The 24,470-nt window shown below is 44.8% G+C and overlaps 1 protein-coding gene across 1 annotated transcript; it reads right to left on the minus strand.

Moving 5' to 3' along the window:
- Nucleotides 1–3,372: 3,372 nt before the first annotated feature.
- Nucleotides 3,373–24,085, minus strand: DHFR (dihydrofolate reductase). Its single transcript, XM_060201097.1, has 6 exons — nt 23,917–24,085; nt 21,149–21,198; nt 18,154–18,259; nt 13,018–13,144; nt 9,321–9,436; nt 3,373–3,542 (listed from the first exon to the last, which is right to left on the minus strand). The coding sequence occupies exons 1-6, from the start codon at nt 24,000–24,002 to the stop codon at nt 3,446–3,448; spliced, it is 582 nt and encodes a 193-aa protein (XP_060057080.1). The 5' UTR covers nt 24,003–24,085; the 3' UTR covers nt 3,373–3,445.
- Between the last annotated feature and the right edge of the window lie 385 nt (nt 24,086–24,470).

Here is a 24,470-nt window from a genome sequence, read left to right on the forward strand (position 1 = left end):
TTATCAGTTAAATACATCTTTCTCCTCAGAAATTTCTTTCTCCCCACTTTATTGGAGGGTTAATAGTTTATTTATTCCCTTTTGTTGCCCTTTTTTTTTTATTGTTGTAGTTATTGTTGTTACTGATGTTGTCCTTGTTGGATAGGACAGAGAGAAATGGAGAGAGGGGAAGACAGGGGGAGAGAAAGACAGACACCTGCAGACCTGCTTCACCGCCTGTGAAGCGACTCCCCTGTAGGTGGGGAGCCGGGGGCTCGAACTGGCATCCTTATGCGGGTCCTTGTGCTTGGCGCTATGTGCACTTAACCTGTTGTGCTACTGCCCGACTCCCTAAGGGTGGGGGGTTAATAGTTTACAGTACGGTTGACACAGGCGTGACACAGGCATAACCTCTTATCTCCCCCATGATAGGTGTCTGCAAGATACTTGCTCTCCCAGCCAAAGTCCCTTTCCATCATCATGCTTGAGGACCCCAGCCCCCTCTGCCTTATCCCAATCCCACCTTTCTCAGAGTCCTTTGCTTTGGGCCACTATACCGTATTCTGTCCCGGTCCCATGTTATGCTTCCCTTACTGTCCTTGTTTTTTAATTTCCACTTACACGAGTGAGATGATTCAGTATTTGTCCTTTCCCTGGCTTATGTTGTTCAATATGACTCCCCCCCATCCATTACCAGAGACTGCTCAGCTCTGGTTTGTGGTGGTGGTGGGGATTGAATCTGGTATTTTGCAACCTCAGGTATGAGAGTCTCTTTGCCGCTATGTTCCATCGCTGGGGAGCCAGAGACGACCCGAACTGCCCCTGCGGCTCCAGACAGACTATGACCCACATAGTCAATGACTGCCACCTCTCCAGATTCAAAGGAGGTCTCGAAACTTGACATCAGGCTCAACCTGATGCTGTTGACTGGCTATGGAAGAAGGGCAAACGCTAGAAGAAGAACCATTATGATATCTTCCCCTGCTCAACATGACACTTTTTTTCCCTTTTTGCCTCCAGGGTTATTGCTGGGGCTCAGTGCCTGCACTACCAATCCACTGCTCCTGGAGGCTATTATTTCCCTCCCCCCCCCCTTGTTGTTGTTGTTATTTCTGTCGTTGTTGTTGGATAGGACAGATAGAGAAATGGAGAGAGGAGGGGAAGACAGAGAAGGGGAGAGAAAGACACCTGCAGACCTGTTTCACCGCCTGTGAAGCGACTCCCCCTGCAGGTGGGGAGCCAGGGGCTCAAACCGGAATCCTTCTGCCAGTCCTTGCGCTTTGCATCATGTGTGCTTAACCCACTGTGCCACCGCCCGGCTCCCTACGTGACACTTTCAAGGACTTTCCAAGCTATGGCAAAGGAGATGACTTCATAATTAAACATTTTTTAAAAAATTGGGATTAAAGGTTTATAAACAGTAAATACAGTTGTAGGTACAAATGTATTAAATATTAAATTTCTCAGTTTTTTGCAAGGAATTTTAACCCATCACCTTGGTTCTCTACCAGTGTGCACTAGAACCTGAAATAGCCTCCGCCTCTTGTCTTTTACTTTGGTGCAATACACCAACTCCAGACCAAGTTCTGCTTTGTGTTTTCCCTTCTGGTCTTATTTTTCAATTTCTATGAGTGAGACCATCCCATATTCATTCTTCTCTTTCTGGCTTATGGTGGTGCAGGGGATTGAACCTGGGACTCAGGCATGAGTCTCTTTGCATAATCATTATTCTATCTACCCCTGATTCACCACCCCCTTCTCTCTATATGTGTGCTGGTGCTCATGTGGGTGGTCTCGCAACAGAGGTAAGCCACTGGCTTTCCCCAACACCGATTATAGTGATTGCATGATGCAGAAAGAAATGCCAGGAGAAATTCAGGTATGAACTTCCAATTTACTCAGAGGAGGACAAAGCTTACATAGCAAAGTGGAACAAAGCATTTTTCACATATGTCAGTAATCGCAGGTTTTCAAAAAATCAGTCCCCCTACGGTGGGGAGGGCTAAGGAATGACTAGAATTGATGAGATACAAAAGGTCAAAACAATTAGTTTCCATGAGGCAAGAAATGTTAACTATCTAAAGGTGTTAAGAGAAATATGGTTGTTAAACCAGCAGAGTGAGATAAAGCAGAGAATGGCAGAGTATTGATGTAAGTCGAGATGAACAAAGAACCGGGAAGAGGTGTGTGGGGGGTCTCATTGTTATGTTATTTGCAAGGCAGTGTGGCAGAGTATTCAAGCAGGCAACCATTTGGTTTGTAGCAGGGGAATGAGCTAAGTGTTAGAAGTTGCAGTTCTCTGTGAAGCCTGAGAGACTAACAAAAGGGAATTCAAGTCCGGAAAGCGTTTCCCCGCCAAGCTCTATCCCTGAAAGGAAGAGGCTGACAGGTGGGGTTTCTTATCAGACCTCCATCTCAAGGATGGGGGAGTTCCCCTATGCTCTACCATGCTCTCACATAATCCCACATATGCGCACACATGCATACACATATATTTTTTCTCTTGGTTTTCTTCCATGAGTGGAAATTCTAGGCTTCAGGCTATGCGCGTGTCTTCATCTTTAATGAATACTGTCATGAAGTTAAGGGTCTGGCAAAGCCAAGTATTGGTGAGAATGGCATATCTGATGATTTGAAATGGTGCCTCGGTGCAGTTGTAATTTGCATTTCCCCCAGTTACTAATGGGAATGCAAACTTTTGCCTGTGTATCGGCCATTTGAGTTTTCTGTAAATCTAAAAAGGGGGCTAGGAATATGGCCCAGGAATAGAGTGCATACCTTGCATATGCCAAGGCTGTAGGGTTCGAGCCTTGGCAGTACATATAAAAAATTATGTACATATTTATGGGTGTGAAACTATATCCCTGAAATCACAACTCAATGTTAACACACTGATAATTAAAATTATTTTAAGGGGGCTCGGCGGTAGCGTACTGGATTAAGCACACATTGTACTCCCAGTTGGAGGAGCACACTCCCCGCATCTGCAGACAGTCCCTTCATAAGAGTCAAAACAGGTGTCTGTCTTTCTCGCTCCCTCTGTATCTACCCTCCTCTCTCAGTTCCTCTCTGTCCTATCTAGTAAAAAAGGGAAAAATGACCAGCAGGAGCCTTAAATTCATAGTGCTGGCACTGAGCCCCAGAGATAACCCTGGAGGAAAAAACATATATATTTCAAAAATACACACAATTTGCTTCTTTCCCTTTGCAATTTTTGCCTTTGGTTTGAGGCTGCCCTTGGCAGATGTCAGTTACCAGAGTCAGGTGCGAGCAGTCTGATTCTGCCTCCAAAGTCACAGCAGGAAACGTTTCACAAGTGCTGTCTGTTCTCACCTGCAGGGAGCTGGAGAATGCAGCCACATTGCATAGAAAGAAGTGTCCAGAGATCTGAAGTCAGCAGATGTCTCTTTTTAATGTTTAAACAGAAGACAACTTTTTAGACACAAAGCTTTCATTTTGAAATAAATCAGAACATAATTTCGCTTGAATCATTCCTTTCATAGACTTCAAATTTGTACTTAATTCCTTTCTCCTCCTGTATATCAGAAAGAACACCAGGGTATCTGTAAAATAAACAAATAAACAACACACAGTTAAGTGATACATCCGTTAAAAAGATTACTGCCTGGCTGGCTGGGAGCATCTGGTTGACCGCAAACACTACTATGAGCTAAGACCTGCTTGCCAACCCGTATGCGTGTCTCTCTTTCTCTCCCTTTCCTTGATTAATTTTTATCTGCCATATCAAAATAAAAAAAAAAAGGGAGGGGCAGACGGTAGCTTACTTGATTGAGCATGTGTTACAATGTGCAAGGACACAGATTCCAGCCCCTGGTCCCCACCTGCAGGGGGAAAGCTTCACAAGTGGTGAAGCAGGACTGCAGGTGTCTCTCTGTCTCCCTCCCTCTCTGTCTCCCCCTTACCTCTTGATTTCTGGATGTCTCTATTCAATAAATAAATAAAGATAAAAAAAAATGTAAAAAATAAAGGAAAGGAAAGGAAAAAATGGGGAGTGGTGGATCTGGATTTATTGTGTAGGTACTGAACCCAAGATAACCCTAGTGGCAATAATGAAAAAAAGAATGAAAGAGGAAAAAAGATAAGGTTCCTGACTCCGAATCAAAAGGCATCACTGATGCATAAAAGAAAAAGCATTCTCTTCCTTTTTTCTTCATAATTGTGAGACACTGTTGAGTGAATATTATGCAAACAGACCACATTAAAAAAAGTGGGAAGAGTGGGCTGGGGAGACAGCATAATGGTTCTGCAAAAACCTTCATGCCTGTGGCTCTGAGGTCCCAGATTCAGTCCCCAGCACCACCACAAGATGAACAGTGTGCTGGCATCTCCCTGTCTAAGATAAAGACAATAAAACATGTTAAAAAAAACACCTCAAATTGTTAAATTATTACAAGTCTTAAGGATTTCTGAACTTTAATCTGTAAATAAAAAACTGGTAAGAAAAAAATCTCAAACTCTGTAGAAAGTTAGAAAAGAAAAAGTGTAATTCTTCTTCCTTTTCTTTCTACTTAATTCCTCTCCTTAAAACAAAGCACCACTAGTAGTTTCATTTGTATTTCCACCCTATCTTACTCTTAGTATTGCCTGAGAAAAAGGGAAAAAGAATTTACATTGCTTAGGTGTTTAGAGAAGAACTGAAGTTACGTGCTACGTGAGGCAATCTTTTTATTTATTTAAATTTTTTTAATTTAATTTTTATTACTGGATAGAGACAGAGAAATTGAGAGGAGAAGGGCAGAGAGAGGGGAGAGAGACAGAGAGACACCTGCAGCCCTGTCTCACCAGTTGTGAAGCTTCCCCCACCCAGGTGGGGACCTGGGGCTTGAACCTGGGTCCTTGTAGCATGTATACTTAGCCAAGTACACCATCGCCTGGCCCCTCCCATGAGTCAATTTTCGCTGTTTATCTAAACATATGGACTGCCCTAATCCCCAAGTCCTTTGCTAGGACTGTGTTATCTGACCTTTTCTCCTCTCTATTTTCATGAGGCTGGTGTTCCCAGCTCCTCCTTTGTGTATGTCAGTCTGGGGGTGTTGGATGAATTTTTCAGAGATGGTCAATCATCTTGTTTCCACAGGAGCTATACCATCTTATATTCTATCAACACTGTACACAGGAGTTCCACTGTCACCATATCCTCGATAATACTTGTCCTTCTTCTTCTCTTTTTTTTAAAGACAGGCTTTTTTTTTTTTTTTTAAATTATCTTTATTGGATAGAGACAGCCAGAAATTGAGAAGGTAGGGAAGATAGCGAAGGAGAGAGACAGAGAGACACCTGCAGCCCTGCTTCCCCACGTGCCAAGCTTTCCCCCTGCAGGTGGGGACCGGGGGCTCGAACCTGGGTCCCTGAGCACTATAACATGTGCACACAACATGTGCGCCACCACCCGGCTCCCAAAGACAGGCTTTTGAAACAATAGCCGCACTCTTATTTTTCACTCTTATGTTTATGAGGAGTTGAGCGACCTAAATGCCTACTGACAGAAGATGAGTTAACCAGATGTGGTACATATATGCAGCGTGCTACTATTCAGCCACAGAAATAAAGTAACTGGGGACCAGCTGGTGACATACTTGGTTGGCCACTCATGGGCCACAGCGCAAAGACTCAGGTTGAAGCTTCCAGTCCCCATCTACTGAGGGAGTTTCATGAGCAGGGAAGCTGCTCTGATAGTGACTTTCTTTCTTTCTCTCCCTCCCCCTTCCCTCTGGATTTCTCTCTGTCTCTATCCAGTAAACAGTAAACTAATTAAAAAGAAAGTTCAGTATATGCCACAGCCTGGATAGACTTGGAGGATATTCCACTAAGTAAAAATAGTCACAGAGAGACAAAGACAATGTAATTTTATTTTGATGAGGTACCTACACTAGTGAAACTACTAGGAACAGAGTGGAAAGATGGGTGGCAGGGCTTGGAGCAGGAAGAAGAAAGGAGCTGCTATTCAGAGAAGGTCAAGTTTCAATTGTGAGCGATGCATGACTTAGAAAATGTGCTGCACATTATGGCATTCAAGGACCCAGGTTCAACCCCCTGGTCCCCACCTGCAGGCGGAAGGCTTCACAAGTGGTGAAGCAGTGTTACAGGTGTCTCTCTCCCTCTATGTCCCCTCTCAATTTCTCTGTTTCTATCCAATAATATATATTAACTTTGGTCCATACTCCCAGAGGGATAAATGTTAGGAAAAGATGACCAGAGGGTTCTGAACTCCAATTCCATCAGGACCTGGAAAGAAAAGTGTGGAAAGACACTCAGAAGTAGTAGGTGTGACTTAGAAAGGAAGAGAAAGTTTCACAAGTGGTGAAGCAGGGCTGCAGCTGTCTCTTTGTCTCTCTATCTCCCCCTTTCTCTCAATTTCTGGCTGTCTCTACCCAATAAATAAATAAAGATACAAAAAAGTAATAATAAAAAATAAAAAAAGGAAGTCTCTTCCTTTCATTTTTCTTATGCAGGACCATAGGGGGGAAAAAAGGGCAAATATATGTAAATAGAGAGAGTTATAAATCTTGGGAGATTAGTTTCTAATGGAGGGAGTGGGGACACAGAACTCTGGTGGTGGGAAAGGTGTGGAATTATACTCCTGTGATCTTAGAATTTTGTAAATCAATATGAAATCACAAGTAAAAATTAAAAAAAAAATTCGCTGTACAACAGCGAATTTTTGTAATATCTGTAATATCTGTAATCAGTAGCACAGTATTGTACTGAATACATTTGAGTCTTAGATCTTACATTGCACACTTACCAGAAAAAAAAAACAAACCTGTTTTCCAGTGAAAAAACTACCACCAACAACAAAGACCAGGCTCCCCACTGAGGGCTGGTCTAACCAGTCCTAACACGAATTTGAAAGGATGTATGTGCTTGCTTTTTTACTGAAGCATTATTTACAACAGCCAAGAACAGGAAACAACGTAAGTGCCATCAACTTACAAGTAGATCAAGTTGTGGCTAATGTATGGGATGGACGATGATTCTACTATAGTAGGGATGAAACCCTGTCGTCATTGGTGTTGATGTGGGTAGACTTAAAAGGGAATGACCTGAATTGAGATAAACCAGAAGGGGGAGATGATAAACACCTCACTCATGCCTAGTATGCCTATGTAGAAAACAAACGAAGGAACCAAGATAAAATTTAATCAACTTTTGGATTCTAAATCTAATTAGTGGTTACCAGAAGGGGAAGGAAAAGGCTGTGTGTGTGTGTGGGGGGGCTTCAGAGGGGTACAAGTGTTGATCTTTCTTTCTTTCTTTGCCTCCAGGGTTATTGTTGGGGCTTGGTGCCAGCACTAGGAATCCCCTGTTCCTGGCAGCCATTCCCCCCTCCCCCGTTTTATTGGCTAGGACAGAGAGAAATTGAGAGGGGAGGGGAAGACAGAGAGGAAGAGAGACAGACACCTGCAGACCTGCTTCACCGCCTGTGTCATTCCCCCCTCCCCATGGCAGGTGAGGAGCTAGGGACTCAAACCTGGAACCTTGAGCGGGTCCTTGGGCTTAGTGCTATGTGCGCTTAACCAGGCATAGCACCGCACAGCCCCCTAAACGCTGATTTTTCAATGATGCACGCCTGAAACATTTGCAATGTCATCCTGTGACACTTCACTTAAATAAACCAAGTCTTTCCAACCTGCTTTAAGTCGCTTATTGACAAAGGACATCTCTACCACTGCTATCTATCTATCCATCCATCCATCCATCCATCCACCCATCCATCCATCCATTTTTCTTTTACCTTCCTTCCTTCCTCTCTAGCTTCCATCCTTCCTTTGAAGATCTGCTTATTTAAGGGGTGCTTACTGGCTTGCAGTGTAGTCTCTAGCACACAGGCACAACCTCTCACCTCCTCTTGGTTGGTGTCCAGGAGACACAATAGGATCCCAGTGTCTCCCTGATTCACTCCTGTCCCCTCTGGTCCTTCCCCACGAAGAGCCAGAACAGTGTCACTTTCATTTTAGAACCTTCTGGAAGTCTGAGTTGGGTTCCCCTGTACTAGCTGTTGCTGGTCCCTGGAAATCTCTTTAATGCTCTCTGCATAGCTGGCTTTTAGCTATTTAGAGCGAGTGAGAGATCTTTTTTTTAAAGACAAGACCAAGGGGTCCGGACAGGAGCGCAGTGGGCTAAGTGCATATAGTACGAAGCATAAGGACTGGCTTAAGGATCCTGGTTCAGGCTCTTGACTCCCGACCTGCAGGGGGGGGGGGGGGAAATGCTTCACAAGTGGTGAAGCAGGTCTGCAGGTGTCTTTCTCTCTCCCTCTCTATCATCTTCCCCCTCCTCTCTCAGTTTTTCTCTGTTCTATCCAAAAAATTGAAGGGGAGGAAAAAAAGGCCACAGAAGCAATGGCTTTGTAGTGCAGGCAGCAAGCCGTAACCCTAGAGACAAAGACAAACCAACCAGAGTCCTACTGTTTATAATGTGCATTTCCCCAGCTCCAGCTCCGGCTCCAGGACCTTGCACTTGGCAAAGCAGACAGTCTAGTGAGTGAGCTATCTCCTGGCACTCACACATCACTGTTTAGAGCCTATATATATATATTTTTTTCTTTTTCTTTTTACTAGAGCACTGCTCAGCTCTGGTTTATGGTGGTACAAGGGATTGAACCTGGGACTTTTATAACCTCAGGCACGAGAGTCTCTTTATAACCATTATTCTACCTCCCCCCACTAGAGCCTAAACTTTATCTGCCACATTAAAATGTTTCAGTTTTCCACATAATTCTTGGATGTTTATCATTGGCCACTCTGTCCTACTACAAAGTGTCACATTTGTTGAGCAGGGAAGGAATCTGCCTGAGTAAACACTGTCTTCTCAGCGCCCAGGGCAGCATGATGCTACATAGGAATCTCATACTCTTCTCTCTAGATAGCAGTAAAATCTTTAGAACCTGTAGAGCCCCAAGATTGTTAAAGGATTGTATCTGTCTATAAAACACATTATTGCGGGAGTCGGGCGGTAGCGCAGCGGGTTAAGCACAGGTGGCGCAAAGCTCAAGGACCAGCATAAGGAGCCTGGTTCGAGCCCCCGGCTCCCCACCTGCAGGGGAGTCACTTCACAGGCAGTGAAGCAGGTCTGCAGGTGTCTGTCTTTCTCTCCCCGTCTCTGTCTTCCCCTCCTCTCTCCATTTCTCTCTGTCCTATCCAACAACAATGACATCAATAGTAACTACAACAATAAAACAACAAAGGCAACAAAAGGGAATAAATAAAATAAAATAAAAACACATTATTGCCCTGAATTCAGTGTGAAGAGACATAGTCATTTCTATAATTCTTAAAATTGCAACTTGAAAGTGGTTCTGATTAGTTAATAAAACTTACTCTGGGAGAAGTCTGTAGTTCTTCAAATCAATTTCTGGAAAAAATGTATCACATTCAAATTCTTGTAGGATTCTTGTCACGAATAGTCTAATATGGCCCGGTCTGTTCATGACTTCCTTCGAAATCAAAACACAACACATCAGTTTCTTTATTATTATTATTATTATTTTTTAGTTAGCCACAAATTATTTTAAGTCCCATTGGGAATGGCAGACAATTGCTTCGTCTTTTTGTTCTTTATTTTATATGATAGGACAGAGAGAAACTGAGAGTGGAAGGGGAGACAGAGAGGAAGAGAGAGGGACAGACACCTGCGGACCTGTTTCACTCCTCAGGAAGGTGCAGGTGAGGAGCAGGGCTTGAACCTGGGTCCTTGCATATACATATGCTTACCTGGGTACACCACCGCCTGGCTTCCTATCAGTTCTCTCTCTCTCTCTCTCTCACACACACACACACACACACACACACACACACACACACACACCCATCATCTGTGTTTGCTTTAACTATAAGGTATAATGTATTAAATATATGTACATAAGCTGTTACCTCCAAAGTCTGCTTGAGTTGAGAATAACACCCATCATTGTCAAGACTTATGAGAAATGTGTTTCAAGACAGATTCTGGTCTCTCGTCTCCATTTGGACACAAACTTTTTGTTTTGTCTGTTTTTTAGTATTCAGTTTTGTCTGTTTTCTTTGGTTGTTCAGAATCCCACATTATCTAGTGGCTTTTCATGGAAAAATGGACACTTGTATATCCAGAGAAGACAGTTTCATTGTGAGCGGTTACTCATACAATGGACATCCTAAGGGCATCCATGAAATTTAAGACGGTCATCTAACAGGAGATAGTTACAGTGACAGTAGATGATTTATTCTGACTCTTACTGCTAATGATTATATTTGGCCTTCTATTTTACTGGCTAAAGTTTTATTGATAGCAATGAATGTCTTAAAGTTCTGAAGGGATTAAAAATCAATAAAGGTTCTATTTGCAGCTTCAAGAAAGAAAAGAACTCTTGTTCTTCAAATAGCTTATAGGAAAATTGCACACCTGTACATTTTTAGGTGTTTATCAGAAAAGTTCCTAAGACGGGAATAGCATGAAATTCTCTTTCTACTTTCAAAGCTTCCATTGAACTTATTTCACACTGAAAGAGAGATAAGCCGGAGGGTCAGGCCAGTGCCCGCAGCATCAGGTGTCAAAGCAGGCTGCGTAGGCATGACCATCTTTTGCTCTACCGGTTGAGCTACCGTCCTGGTCACATGTTCTACTTTTAATGCCTCAGTTTCTCTCAGATCACTCATTCTCTTACACCAATGAAGCAAATATTGCACCAACTCTTACTGTACTAACAATTAGAAGCCATTTACAAAAGTAAGCCAGTATGTCTAATTTGGTCACGAGACCCAGTCTTAACGTGCTCTACAAGCTACTGTGACAAGAGGTGGGTGAGTGCTACCAAATGATCATCCTGGGGCCAAGCGGTGGCGCTTTTGGTGAAGTGTGCACATTACAGTGCACAAGGACCTGGGTTCAAGCCCCTGGTCCCCACCTGCAGGGGAAAAACTTCACAAGTGGTGAAGCAGGGCTGCAGGTGTTTTTCTTGCCTTCTCTATCTCCACCTCCCCTCTCAATTTCTCTGTTTCCATCCAATAATAAATAGTAAAAAACACAATAAAATAAAAAAGATTAAAAAATGAAACAAGGGGGTTGGGTGGTAGCATAGTGGATTAAGATCATGTGGTGTGAAGTGCAAGGATCGACTTTCTTCTTCTTCTTCTTCTTCTTCTTCTTCTTCTTCTTCTTCTTCTTCTAGCGTTTGCCCTTCTTCCGTAGCCAGTCAACAGCGTCAGGTTGAGCCTGATGTCAAGTTTCGAGACCTCCTTTGAATCTGGAGAGGTGGTTGACTCTGTGGGTCATAGTCTGTCTGGAGCCGCAGGGGCAGTTCTGGTCGTCTCTGGCTCCCCAGCGATGGAACATAGCGGCGCACCGGCCATGGCCTGTTCGATAGCGATTGAGGAGGGCCCGATCATAACGTGCTAGGTCAAAGCCGGGTTGACGCCTGCAGGGGTCTGTGATGAGGTGTTTGTTCTTGACCTCAGCTGACTGCCAGCTCTGTTTCCAAGAGACTGGAACAGAGAAGTTCAGTGTAGGCGTAGGGGACCAGATTGGGTGACGAGACGTCAAGCGTTGGACAGGGTGGGCGAAGATATCCGCGTATATTGGCAGGTCCGGTCGAGCGTACACGTGGGAAATGAACTTAGATGATGCCGCATCCCGACGAATATCTGGCGGGGCGATGTTGCTAAGAACTGGCAGCCATGGAACTGGGGTGGAACGGATGGTTCCAGAAATGATCCTCATGGAGGAATATAATTTGGAATCGACCAAGTGGACATGGGGGTTACGGAACCATACTGGGGATCGACTTAAGGATTGACTTAAGGATCCCGGTTCCAGCCCCCGGCTCCCCACCTGCAGGGGAGTCGCTTCACAGGCGGTGAAGCAGGTCTGCAGGTGTCTGTCTTTATCTCCCCCTCTCTTCATTTCTCTCTGTCCTATCCAACAACAAGGACATCAATAACAACAATAGTAACTACAACAATAAAAAAAAGGCAACAATTTACAGATCCACACCACGCCCACCACCCAAGTTTAAGAACTTCCTTTTTATATTTTATTCAGTCTCTATGATAGTCTACAAAACAAGTAATTCCAACTGACAACACAGCTTAGAAGTAGAGATACATGCTTCCATTAATCATGCTTATTTTTTATTTCTATTTTTTTCAAAGATCTTATTTAATTTATTAATGAGAAAGATAGGAGAGAAAGAACCAGACATCATTCTGGTACATGTGCTGCTGGGGATTGAACTCAGGACTTCCTACATGACAGTCCAACACTTTGTGCCACCTCCCAAACCACTCTATTATGTTTTTTTTTTTTTTTTTCCTCCTCCAGGGTTATTGCTGGTCTCGGTGCCTGCACCATGAATCCACCGCTCCTGGAGGCCATTTCCCCCCCCCCTCCTTTTGTTGCCCTTGTTGTAGCTTCGTTGTGGTTATTATTATTGCCCTTGTTGATGCAATTCGTTGTTGGATAGGACAGAGAGAAATGGAGAGAGGAGGGGAAGACAGAGAAGGGGAGAGAAAGATAGACACCTGCAGACCTGCTTCACCGCCTGTGAAGCGACTCCCCTGCAGGTGGGGAGCCGGGGGCTCGAACCGGGATCCTTACGCCGGTCCCTGCGCTTTGCGCCACATGCGCTTAACTCGCTGTGCCACCGCCCGACCCCCTATTATGTTAAGTCATGTTTTTTTCTCTCTCTCTTTTAATATTTATTATTTATTTCCTTTTGTTGCCCTTGTTTTTTATTGTTGTAGTTATTATTAATGTTGTTACTGGATAGGACAGAGAGAAATGGAGAGAGGTGGGGAAGACAGAGAGGGGGAGAGAAAGATAGACACCTGCAGACCTGCTTCACCGCCTGTGAAGCGACTCCCCTGCAGGCGGGGAGCCAGGGGCTCAAACCGGGATCCTTAAGCCGATCCCTGCGCTTTGCGCCACGTGCGCTTAACCCGCTGCGCTACCGCCCGACTCCCCTTTATTATGTTTTTTAAGTTTAGTTGGCAGTGAAACTGAAAGAAAGGTAAACCGTACGAATCCACAGATAACTACACTTACCTTGTAAACAGAACTGCCTCCTATTATCCAGACCCTGTCTACTTTGTTTGTAAGTTCTGGTTGATCAATCAGTTTTAAAGCATCATCCAAACTTTTGGCAAGAAAATGGGCTCCTTGTGGAGGTTCCCTAAGGTCAAAAGATAATTACATGTAATTTCTATACAACTCATTTTTACTAGTCAAATAGTCTGCATGTGATTTATAAAACCATCATAAATATGGATTCTTCTAACAAATCTAGTATCATGACCTTTGACTAAGAATTTAACCTACATTTGTATACTGACCAACATGAACTTTAAAAAGCTACTTTTTGTATCTCATTAGTACTACGATGGAAATAAATCGGAGAGACAGTAGTTGACCCTAGAGGCATTGGGTAAGTTTGCCAGACGAGGCACAGACAGGACAACTTTCTGGGGGTGATGGTAAGGCTCTGTGTTGATAGAGAGTTAGCTAATTACAACAAACATTTTTTTTTTTTTTAAATTTGTAAATAGTATCTTTACCTATTGGGTAGAGACAGCCAGAAATCGAGAGGGAAGGGGGAGATAGAGATGGAGAGACAGAGAGACACCTAGAGCACTGAAGCACTACTCTCAAAGCTTTCCCCCTGCAGGTGGGGACCAGGAGCTTGAACCTGGGTCCTTGCACATGGTCATGTGTGCGCTCAAACAGGTGCGCCACCACCCGGCCTCCAGCTGCGTGTTTTTTTTTTGACAACACACACTTGTCAGATGTATCCTCCGGGGTTGTAGATTTCATGAGGCTGGGATGCTTCATATGTACACAGTCTTGGGCTTCTCTTCCCAGCACCTCCACGTACACGAGACACATGAGACTTGTCTATCAAAAAGTACGTAATGCTTATCCCCAAAGAAGAAAAAACTGAACTAAATGTCAACTACAGGATTCACAAGATAGCTCACGCGGGAGGTACCTTTCTGGCCCTGTGTGTGACTTAGTTCGCCTCTAAGCCCCAATGCGGTGAGGAGGGGACCATATGCTAACTCCCCCACCTTGTCTCTATCTTTTCCCGTTCCTTATTTTTTAAAAAATATTTTATTTATTAATGAGAAAATAGGAGGAGAGAAAGAGCAAACATCACTTGGGTACATGTGCTGCTGGGGACTGAACTCAGGACCTCATGCTTGAAAATCTGATGCTTTATCCACTGTGCCACCTCCTGGATCTATGAAAAAAAAAAAAAGAGTCCACTTGGAGTTGTGTGGGTATGTGAAGTCATGGTAAGGGGGTAAGATTAAGGAAAGAAAGCACAGTGATAATCAACATGACCTTCCTGATAACATATAAGGGGAGGGGACAACTTGCCAAAGTGGCAAAGGTTGGAGGAGCTGGACTTAATATTTGTAAGCTATGTTCTGTGTATCAGAAACTAAACATACAGCATTTCAGTTCATTCTTGAAATTATCCTAAGATTTTGTCACTGCTAGTTCCAGTTAGCAGTTAGAGAAACTGAGTGCCAGCAAGACTTAGGATGGTTGAAATTACAAAGTTACTAAGTATTAGATGCATACCAGCTCAGCAAATCTCCTCAAAGTGTGTGAGCAAGACTTAGGATGGTTGAAATTACAAAGTTACTAAGTATTAGATGCACACCAGCTCAGCAAATCTCCTCAAAGTGTGTGAATCTCTAAGATCTGGGAGTAAGTTGTATCTTTAAGAGGAGGAACTTTTTTTTTTTTCTTTCTTTTCTTTAGTCTTTATTTATTTGACAAGACAGAGAAATTGAGAGGGAAAGGGATGATAGAGAGGGAGGGACACCTGCAGCCCTGCTTTATCATTTGTGAACATTTTTTTTTCTAGTGTGTTAATTTATTAGAACTAGAATTAAAGACCCAGTATTTTCTCTCCTAGGGATTCTTTTATCCAAAGGCAACAAAAACACCTACCCAAAGTGATCTATGCAGTAGGTGTTCAGGATATATCTAGAACTGACCAGTAAGTAGGGAGGCAGAAAGACAAGATATATACTCTACAATTTTTCCCATTATTTATCTTTTGCCTCCAGAGTTATTGCTGGGGCTTGGTGCCTGCACTATAATCCACTGCTCCTGGCGGCCATTTTTTCCCCCACTTTATTGGATAAGACAGAGAGAAACAGAGAGGAGGAGGTGGCGCAGTGGGTAAAGCACTGGACTCTCAAGCATGAGGTCCTGAGTTCAATCCTTGGCAGCACATGTACAAGAGTGATGCCTGGTTCTTTCTCTCTCTCCTCCTTTCGCATTAGTAAATAAAATATAAAAAAAATTTAAAAAGAGGAGATAGAGAAAAGATAGTCACTTGCAGACCTGCTTCACCACTTGTGAAGCAACCCCCCCCCCCCCCCGCGCCGCTGCAGGTGGGGAGCGGGAGCTTGAATTTGGATCCTTATGTCAGTCCTTGTGCTTTGTACTGTGTGCACTTAGCCCAGTGTGCCACCGCCCAGCCCCCCCCCGTTATTTATTTTTCATTATTTTTTTTCTGCCTTAAAAAAAAAAAAAGCCCAATGCATCAACTGATGATGTATGTGAACACATAAGAAACAAGCAGACCCAATTACGTACACCACAGGGCTCATATAGCAGAAATTAAGATGCATCACTTGGGGAGATTTGCTGGCTCAACTGAGCATACCCCCCAATGCGATGTCTTTGTTTTAGCACCAGTTAGCCATAAAAACACTTCGGTAGCGTTTGATGGACCATTAAAGACTTTATGGGGATGACAGTACTATGTCTGCATTTGGACTGTACCAAGTGAAGGGACACTCACAATACCGTAGCCACCAGCAGAAAAAGAACAGGAGAAGATCGAGGCAGATGTTGAGATGTGCATTAATGTTTTAAAAAAAATGTTTATTTTTAATTTTAAAGTTATCTTTATTTATTTTGATAGAGACAGCCAGAAATCAAGAGGAAGAGGGGATACAGAGAGGGAGAGAGACAGACACCAGCAGTACTGGTTCACCACTTGTGAAGCTTTCCCCCTGCGGGGGGGGGGGGGGTAGGGAGGGAGGGCGCTGAGGGCTTTAACCCAAGTCCTTGCACACTGTAACGTGCACACTGTAACGCGCACACTGTAACTTGCACACTGTAACGCGCGCACTGTAACTTGCACACTGTAACGTGCACTGTAACTTGCACACTGTAACTTGCACACTGTAACATGCACACTGTAACGTGCACTGTAACTTGCACACTGTAACGTGCACACTGTAACATGCACACTGTAACGTGCACACTGTAACGTGCACACTGTAACGTGCACACTGTAAAGAGGAATGGGGATCAAATACAGAGTAAATGATGTGGACAGCACGGGGACGGTCAAAGCAGTGCAGCTGCATTTAGTGGTAGTTGTAATGCTATTAACCAATCCTAAATCCCCACTCCTAATACCCCCAGGTTCGTTCTTCCTTTTAATTTTTATTTACAAAATGGAAATATTGATAAGACCATAGGATAAGAGGGGCACAACTCCACACAGTTCCCACCACCAAACTGCATAGCCCATCCCCTCCCCTGATAGCTTTCCTGTTCTTTTTTTCTTTCAATTTTTTTTTTTTTTTTTTTTTTTTTACCAGAGCACTGTGAGCTCTGGCTTATGGTGGTGCAGGGGATTGAACCTGGGACTTTGCAGCCTCAGGCATGACAGTCTCTTTGCATAACCATTATACTATCTACCCCTGCCCAGCTTTCTTATTCTTTATCCCTCTGGGAGTATGGACTCCGGGTCATTATGGGGAACAGAAGGTGGGAGGTCTGGCTTCTGTAACTGCTTCCCCCAGCTTATTTCTCGGCAGCAAGAATTATCAACTTCGTGTTGGACTGGAGGAAGAGAAAAGTCTTAGCAGAGGTCACTGGGAGACGCTCCTCCTCAGCATCTCTAGGACCACTTCAGTCATTTGAAAAATCGAACTTCAGGCAGTGGTTAAGGAAAGACAAGTATGGGGGTTTGGGAGACAGCTTATCTGGTAAGGAGTACACTTTGTGATCTGTGAGGACCCAGGTTCCAGCCCTCGCTCCCACATGGAGAGCACCATGCAGGAGAAATGTTTATGGTTGACGAATAGTTGCTGTATTCTCTTTCTCTCTCTCCTCCCATCTAAAAGGAAGCAGAGAAACCATGCAGCAGTTAAGCCCAGGAATGCTGCCTATACAGACACAAACAGGATACAAAGCATTATTTGGGGGCTGGGGAGGTAGCATAATGGTTATGCAAAAAGATGTTCATGCCCGAGGTACCGAAGGTGTCTGGCTCAGTCCCCTTTTAGCGCTACTAAAAGCCAGAGTCAAGCAGTGCTTTGATGTCTGTCCATCCATCTATTAAAATAGCTTATTTGGATACTGTACTATTTTGTTATGTGAGTGACCCAGGTTTAGGTCTGGCCCCTACTACATGAAGAAAGTTTTAGTGCTGTAGTCTCTCTCTTCCTCTCTCGTATCATTCCCGATGGATAAATAAAATTAAAAAAAAAAAAAAAGGAATAATAGTGCACAGATGTCTAGTTTGTAGGTCCCCTTACTCATTCAGGGCTGAGTCCAGAGAGGACAGCCACTTCATACTGGCAAGACTCATTACATACACATTTTGGTTTTATGTGAAACTGAACAAAGTTATTAATACTACTGTATATAACTAGGGGCTAGGCAGTGGTGCACCTGGTTGAGCGCTCACTTTACAGTGTGCAAGGACCCAGGTTCAAGCCCCTGGCCCCCACCTGCAGGAAGGAAGCTTCACAAGTGGTGAAGCAGGGCTGCAGGTGTCTCTGTCTCTCTCCCTCTCTATCACCCCCCTCCCTCTCAATTTCTGGCTGTCTCTTTCCAATAAATAAAGATAATTTTAAAAATACATAGAAAAAAGTTATATTCATACTGTTTTTTTTGTCTTTTTAAAGTATTTTATTTATTTTAAGAGAGATGCAGAGAGAGAAAGACACAGAGAGAAACACAGGAGCCCGGTTCAGCTCTGGCTTATGGTGGTGCGGGGGATTGAACCTGGGACTTTGGAGCCTCAGGCATGAGAGTCTCTTTGCATAGCCATCATGCTGTCTCCCTCCACCCCACACTGGTTTTCCTGTAATACTGACCGCCATAAGAAACGGAACATGATTTTCTTGTCATAATACTTACTTGAGTTCTCTACTGAGAACTAAATTAATTCTGTCCTTTAAAGGCCGGTTTTTCTCTGGTATGGAGAACCAGGTCTTCCTACCCATGATCACCAAATTCTGTTTGCCTGTAAGACCACAAAGAAAAAAAAATCATATTTTGGGAATATGTATTATTGGAAATACATGTATTATTTTCAAATATGCATGAATGCCAACAGTGACCTCTAGTGGGTGTGCATGAAAAATGAAAATTTAAAAAGAATTTTACCTAAACATAGTAACAGATTTCCCTTTTGCTTTGATTCTGAATCAAGTATATTCAAATTGAATGCACGCTATTATACTAAGCAAGCCCTAAAATCATCTGTGTTTTCCTGGGGAGGAGGGGGAGAGAACGAGAGACAGAGAGAAGGGAAAGAGATCTCTGTAACACTACACCAGTTTGGGAAGCTTCTCAAATACAGGTAGGGAATAGGGACTAGGGGCTTGAACCCATGTCTTCATGTATAAGTTTTTATTAAATCAAGCTCTGATCAGTTCTGGCTTAGGGTGGTATAAGGGACTGGACTTAGAACTTCAAAGCCGCAGGCATGAGAGTCTCTTTGCGTAACCATTATGCTAACTACCCCTGGCATGTATGATAACTTGCACTCACTGGTACACCATCACCAGGTCCGGAGTGATTTACTTTAGCTATCTACAAAATGGTCCTGACAGTTATTGCTGCTGCTAGTGCTGCTGTGGGAATTGAATAGTTACTGCCGCGCTACCTAGTCCAGCTATTGGGTGCTGTCACATCTGCTGGATACACGACCGTCATATTCATGCACTTTGTACATTAGTAGTGGCTCTTTTAAAGACAACTGCTGAACATTTTGCATGACTTGCAACACTTTGAGTTGTACCTTTATCTTCTTTCAAGTATAATGTGCCTGTAACAGCCTTTTATATAGGCCTGGCCAGATAGTGTGGCTCCTTCCTCTGTGCTCAGGCTTGAGTCTGGCCCTCACCAATAAACAAAAAGCCAAAGAACTTCATATATATATAATTTTAATAATCAGTTTAATTACTTAGAAGAAAACACCAGCTATTGGGATCAAAGGTGACCCGCTGGGCTAGGAGTATTCTCCACCTTTGGATTCCTTCTCCTTGATTATCTTTTTTCCCTCCCCTCCAAAGGCCCCTAGGTTCCCTGTGCCTGAAATGATCCTTGATAGCCTTCCTCCTCCAAGAACATAAACTAGTCATCGTTACAATTGCACAGTATTCTGAACTCCTTTATCTTTCACATCACCAAGAGTCTCCAACTGAAAACCCACCGTGCATTCCTGCCGCCACCTACAGAATTGATCTCCAAATCGAGTATTGTATACACAAATTGCTTCTCTGTGCTCCTCTCCATTCTCCCAGCGGCTATTTCAAATGCAGACTCTGGGTTTCTTTTTCTTAATTTTTTTTATTTTTAAAATTTTCTTTATTCTCCCTTTTGTTGCCCTTGTTGTTTTTATTGTTGCAGTTATTATAGTTGTTGTTAGGGCAGAGAGAAATAGAGAGGGGAGGGGAAGACAGAGAGGGGGAGAGAAAGACAGACACCTGCAGACCTGCTTCACCGCCTGTGAAGCGACTCCCCTGCAGGTGGGGAGTTGGGGGCTCGAACCGGGATCTTTATGCCGGTCCTTGTGCTTTGCGCCATGTGAGTTTAACCGGCTGCGCTACCGGCAGACTCCCTTTTTTAAAATTTTTAATTATTGGACAGAGACAGCCAGAAATCAGAAGAGGGAAGGGAGTGGTGGTGGTGACAGAGATGGAGAGAGAGACGGAGAGACAGTTGCAGCACTGTTTCACCACTTACAAAGCTTTCCCCCTGCAAGTGGGGATCAGGACCTCGAACCCGGGTCCTTGCTTATTGTAACATGCGCAGTCAACCAGGGGTGCCTGCACCTGGCCCCTAGCCTCTGGTTTCTAATATCCTCTCTCTCTTTCTTTTTAAACTTTATTTATTTGATAGAACAGAGAAATTCAGAAGGAAGGGTATAGAGACAGGCAGAGACAGACACCTCCGAGTGAAGCTTTCCCCCTGCAGGCAGGGACCCGGGCATGATGCTGGGTCCTGTGTGCTATGATGTCTGAGCTTAAGCTGGTGTGCCACTGCCCAGCCCCCAACGCTCACTCTCCTTCACCAAGCCTCCTCCTCCACCTTAGAGCACTGGAACCTCTTTTCTTCCCCTGAGGACAACCTCTGTCACCAGTGCCCAGATCTTCTGTGGCAGACCAGCTAGGCCCATTGCGTTTCCTTCCCAGCTGTCCAATCTGGCCAACACCTCCAATTTTACCCGAACACACACAAAATTCCAAACAGCTTTTTTCTTCTATTTTTTTTTTTTTCTTATTCCTCTCCCCAAAGAGCATACATGCACCTTGCAAACTGCACAAGATAAACACAAAAGATCCCAAGTCAACATGGAAAGTGTCAGGTAAGCAACAGTTGCATGGGCAACTTGACCCCCATAAATAAGACCTTTTGGTGAGATCGCAAATCCTCTGTTGGTATGCATGAGACCCCTTCTGTTTCATTTGGTTTAAATCCCCCCTGCTTAACACTATTCTATTTACATAACCACTTCATTCTATTTACATAACCATTGTTAACAAGTTCCACCCTCCCTCCAGGGCATTTGTGGTTCAGTGATAGGATTCTTGCCTAATCTGCCCCCTCTTTGTCACACTCTGATTTTCACCAGTCACTTTTCTCTCCACCCTCTCTATGTCACATCCTGTTTCCACCTTACTTGGCAAGTATATATAAAGACAGCATTGTGAGTTTTACAGTACTTTACCTTGAGTTTAGCTTAGCTTAGCTCGTCTTAGATTGTGCTGCGTCCTGCATGAATAAAGAGATACTGCCTACAACCCAGCCATGAGTCCCGGGTCGTCTATTACCAGCCCGTGAAGCCAGCCCGGTGAAAACAACATAACCCATCGAAAACAACAATCCTCCACAAACTCCACGTTACCTTCTACTGAGGGGGTTGAGGTCATTGTTCGAAAATGCTTGAATTCATTTCTGCAAGTTAGAGAAACGTAGAGTTACTGAGGGTGGGTGGGCTGGGTGGTAATACAGCTGGCTGAGTGCACATGCTACAACGTGCAAGGCTCTGGGTTCAGTCCCCAGGCCCCCAGTCCCCAGCTGCAAGGAGCAAAGTTTCACCCGTGGTGAAGCAGGGCTGCGGGTGTCTCTCTCCCTGTCTGTCTCCCCGGTCCTCTTGATTTCTGGCTGTCTCGATCCAATACACAAAGACAATTAAAAAATTAAATAATACCTGAGATTCAACTCTTTTTTATTTGCTGTGGCCTTGCATTGATTTTTCTCTTATTTATACTCAATATAGAAAGACCTCTTTAAATTGTTTTTCAAATCAGCGATTTGATACTGATTTACAAAATTACATGTCAACAGGGGAATAATTCTACACCCACCAGAGTTCCCACCACCAGAGTTCTGAGTCCCTAGTCCCTCCCAAGGCTGCAGGCAGGGCTTAACCGTCATCTCTACAGCTGTCTACATTGGCACATATTTGCCCCCTTTCCTTCCAGTCCAGCCCTCTTCCCTTCCAAGCCACACATCACCCTATTACTACATCCAAATATTTCTCCCCTTCTCAGCCCCTCTCTCTGGGGGACCTGGTGGAGCTGGACTTCAGAGCCCTCTTCTCCTCTTCCTCCTGTGACTTCTTTCCCACTGAGAATATGGGTCAAAGTTGTTTAAAACTACCTGGCACAATGACATATACCTTAAATGTTTTTTTTTTTCATTTATAAAAGTTGGTAAGACTACAAATGTAAGATTTTATTTATTCATGAGAAAGATAGGAGGAGAAAGTAAGAACCAGACATCATTCTGGCACATGTGCTGCCAGGGATCGAACTCAGGACCTCATGCTTGAGAGTCCAAAGCTTTACCACTGCGCCACCTCCCGGGCCATGAGACTTCAAATTTTAAGGTTTCCAAGGTGGGCAGTTTGGCACTATACTTCAGAATTTAAAATACATATATCCCCCTAGGCAGAGAGACCTCACCAATGTGTTCCAAAGTCTCAGTGCAAGGACTGGTGTAAGGATCCCGTTTGAGCCCCCGGCTCCCCACCTGCAGGGGAGTCGCTTCACAGGCGGTAAAGCAGGTCTGCAGGTGTCTGTCTTTCTCTCCCCTTCTCTGTCTTCCCCTCCTCTCTCCATTTCTCTCTGTCCTATCCAACAACGATGACATCAATAACCACAACAATGTTAAACAACAAGGGCAACAAAAGGGAAAATAAATATTAAAAAAATTTAAAAAAAAAGAGGCTGGGGGGATGGATCTACCTGCCAACACCCATGTTCACTGTAGAAGCAATTACAGAAGCCAGACCTCCAACCTTCTACACCTCAAAGAGAATTCTGGTCCATATACCCAGCGAGATAAAGACTAAGGAAGCTTCCACTGGAGGGGATGGGACATGGAACTCTGGTGGTGGGAACTCTATGGAATTATGCCCCTTTTATCTTTTTTTAAAAATTGTTTTATTACCTTAATTTATTTATTGAATAGAGTCAGCCAGGGTGTTATAATGAGAGAGACAGAGAGACACCTGCAGCCCTGCTTCACCGCTGGCAAAACTTTCCCCCTGCAGGTGGGACTGGGGCCTTGCACATGGTAACAGCACTGCTATCTACATTTCATGGTTTTTGATATGAATATTTCATAAAATCTTTTTATTTTTCACATTTGTTTTATTTGCAAGTTTATCCTTGCCTCATGAGTTAGTTACATAGCAGTATGCAACTTAATTTCCATTGGTAACATGTCTCAACCAGGTGTGCAACTAGTCTTGGGCCCTTACAAATTTTTTAAAATTACTTTAATTTATTTATTGAATAGAGACAGCCAGAAATAGAGAGAGAAGGGTGTTATAGTGACACACAGAGAGTACCTCTGTTATCTTACAATCTTGTTAATCATTATTAAATCAGCCATGAAAAATAAAACACAAGTATCATTTACCCCATGATTTCCCATTTGAGAAATGGACTCAATAATGTTACTTGCACACGTACTCAGATTGTTCACTGAGGCCCAGGAAGAGAGAGAGAGAGAGAGAAAGAGAGAAACAGAGTTACTTAAAAATATTCTCCCTTCGGAGTTGGGCGGTAGCGCAGCGGGTTAAGCGCACATGGAGCCAAGCGCAAGGACCGGCATAAGGATCCTGGTTCGAGCCCCCGGCTCCCCACCTGCAGGGGAGTCGCTTCACAGGCGGTGAAGCAGGTCTGCAGGTGTCTGTCTTTCTCTCCGCCTCTCTGTCTTCCCCTCCTCTCTCCATTTCTCTCTGTCCTATCCAACAATGATGACATCAACAACAACAATAATAACTGCAAGAAAAGGGAAAATAAATAAATAAAAACTGTTTTCCCTGACACTCTGGCTGGAGTCCAAGAGAGCGCAGAGGCTGAGGAGGAAGAGGGTTCTCCTGGGCTGGGACTCTGCTCCGGGGTCCATGGGGTCAGGCCAGGCAGGGCAGCAGGAGCACCACGGCAATCAGCGCCCTGGCCTCCGGGATCCCCCCCCCCCCCCCCAGAGAAACCCGGGCCCAGCCCCTAGCAGTCCCGGCCACCAGAGTGTCTCCAGGCTGCCGCAGCTCCTCCCCGCCCAGGAGCCCCGCAGAGCCCGCAAGTCTCCAGCAAGGCGAGCTCCTTCCAGGCTTGGGAGCCCCCAGACCTCACTTGCCGAGCTCCCCAGCGCCGCAAGTACCTGAGCGGAGGCCAGGGCAGCTCCCCGTTCTTGCCGATGCCCATGTTCTGGGACACGGCGACCATGCAGTTGAGCGGCCGCACCATGTGGGGTTGCACAGAAAAGGCGGAAAGGCCCGCGGAGCCCGCTGCAAACTTGGGGCCAGCCCGCCCTCTCCGGGCCTATTTGCCAGGGAGAGACCCCGCCCCTGCTCCCCCGGCCACGCCCCCTGTCCAATCAGGATCCCGCCAGCCCCCACTACCAGTGAAGGCCCCGCCCCCGGTCCCACCGGGACCCGCCCCTGCTCCCCAGGCCACGCCTCCTGTCCAATCAGGATCCCGCCAGCCCCCACTACCAGTGAAGGCCCCGCCCCCGACCCCACCGGGACCCGCCCCTGCTCCCCCGGCCACGCCCCCTGTCCAATCAGGATCCCGCCAGCCCCCACTACCAGTGAAGGCCCCGCCCCCGGCCCCACGGGACCCGCCCCTACTCCCCAGGCCACGCCTCCTGTCCAATCAGGATCCCGCCAGCCCCCACTACCCATAAAGGCCACGCCCCTGCTCCCCCCGCCACCC

The sequence above is a fragment of the Erinaceus europaeus genome, chromosome 11, assembly GCF_950295315.1.
Source record: "Erinaceus europaeus chromosome 11, mEriEur2.1, whole genome shotgun sequence".
NCBI lineage: Eukaryota > Metazoa > Chordata > Mammalia > Eulipotyphla > Erinaceidae > Erinaceus > Erinaceus europaeus.

Excerpts from the sequence above, each read along its gene's own strand:
- DHFR (XM_060201097.1), bottom strand. The coding sequence starts at position 24,002 with ATGGTGCGGCCGCTCAACTGCATGGTCGCCGTGTCCCAGAACATGGGC. Across the intron at positions 13,145-18,153 it reads GTTCTCAGTAGAGAACTCAA|GGAACCTCCACAAGGAGCCC; the intron begins GTAAGTATTATG and ends TTTTGACCTTAG. Across the intron at positions 3,543-9,320 it reads AACTACAGACTTCTCCCAGA|ATACCCTGGTGTTCTTTCTG; the intron begins GTAAGTTTTATT and ends TTTATTTTACAG.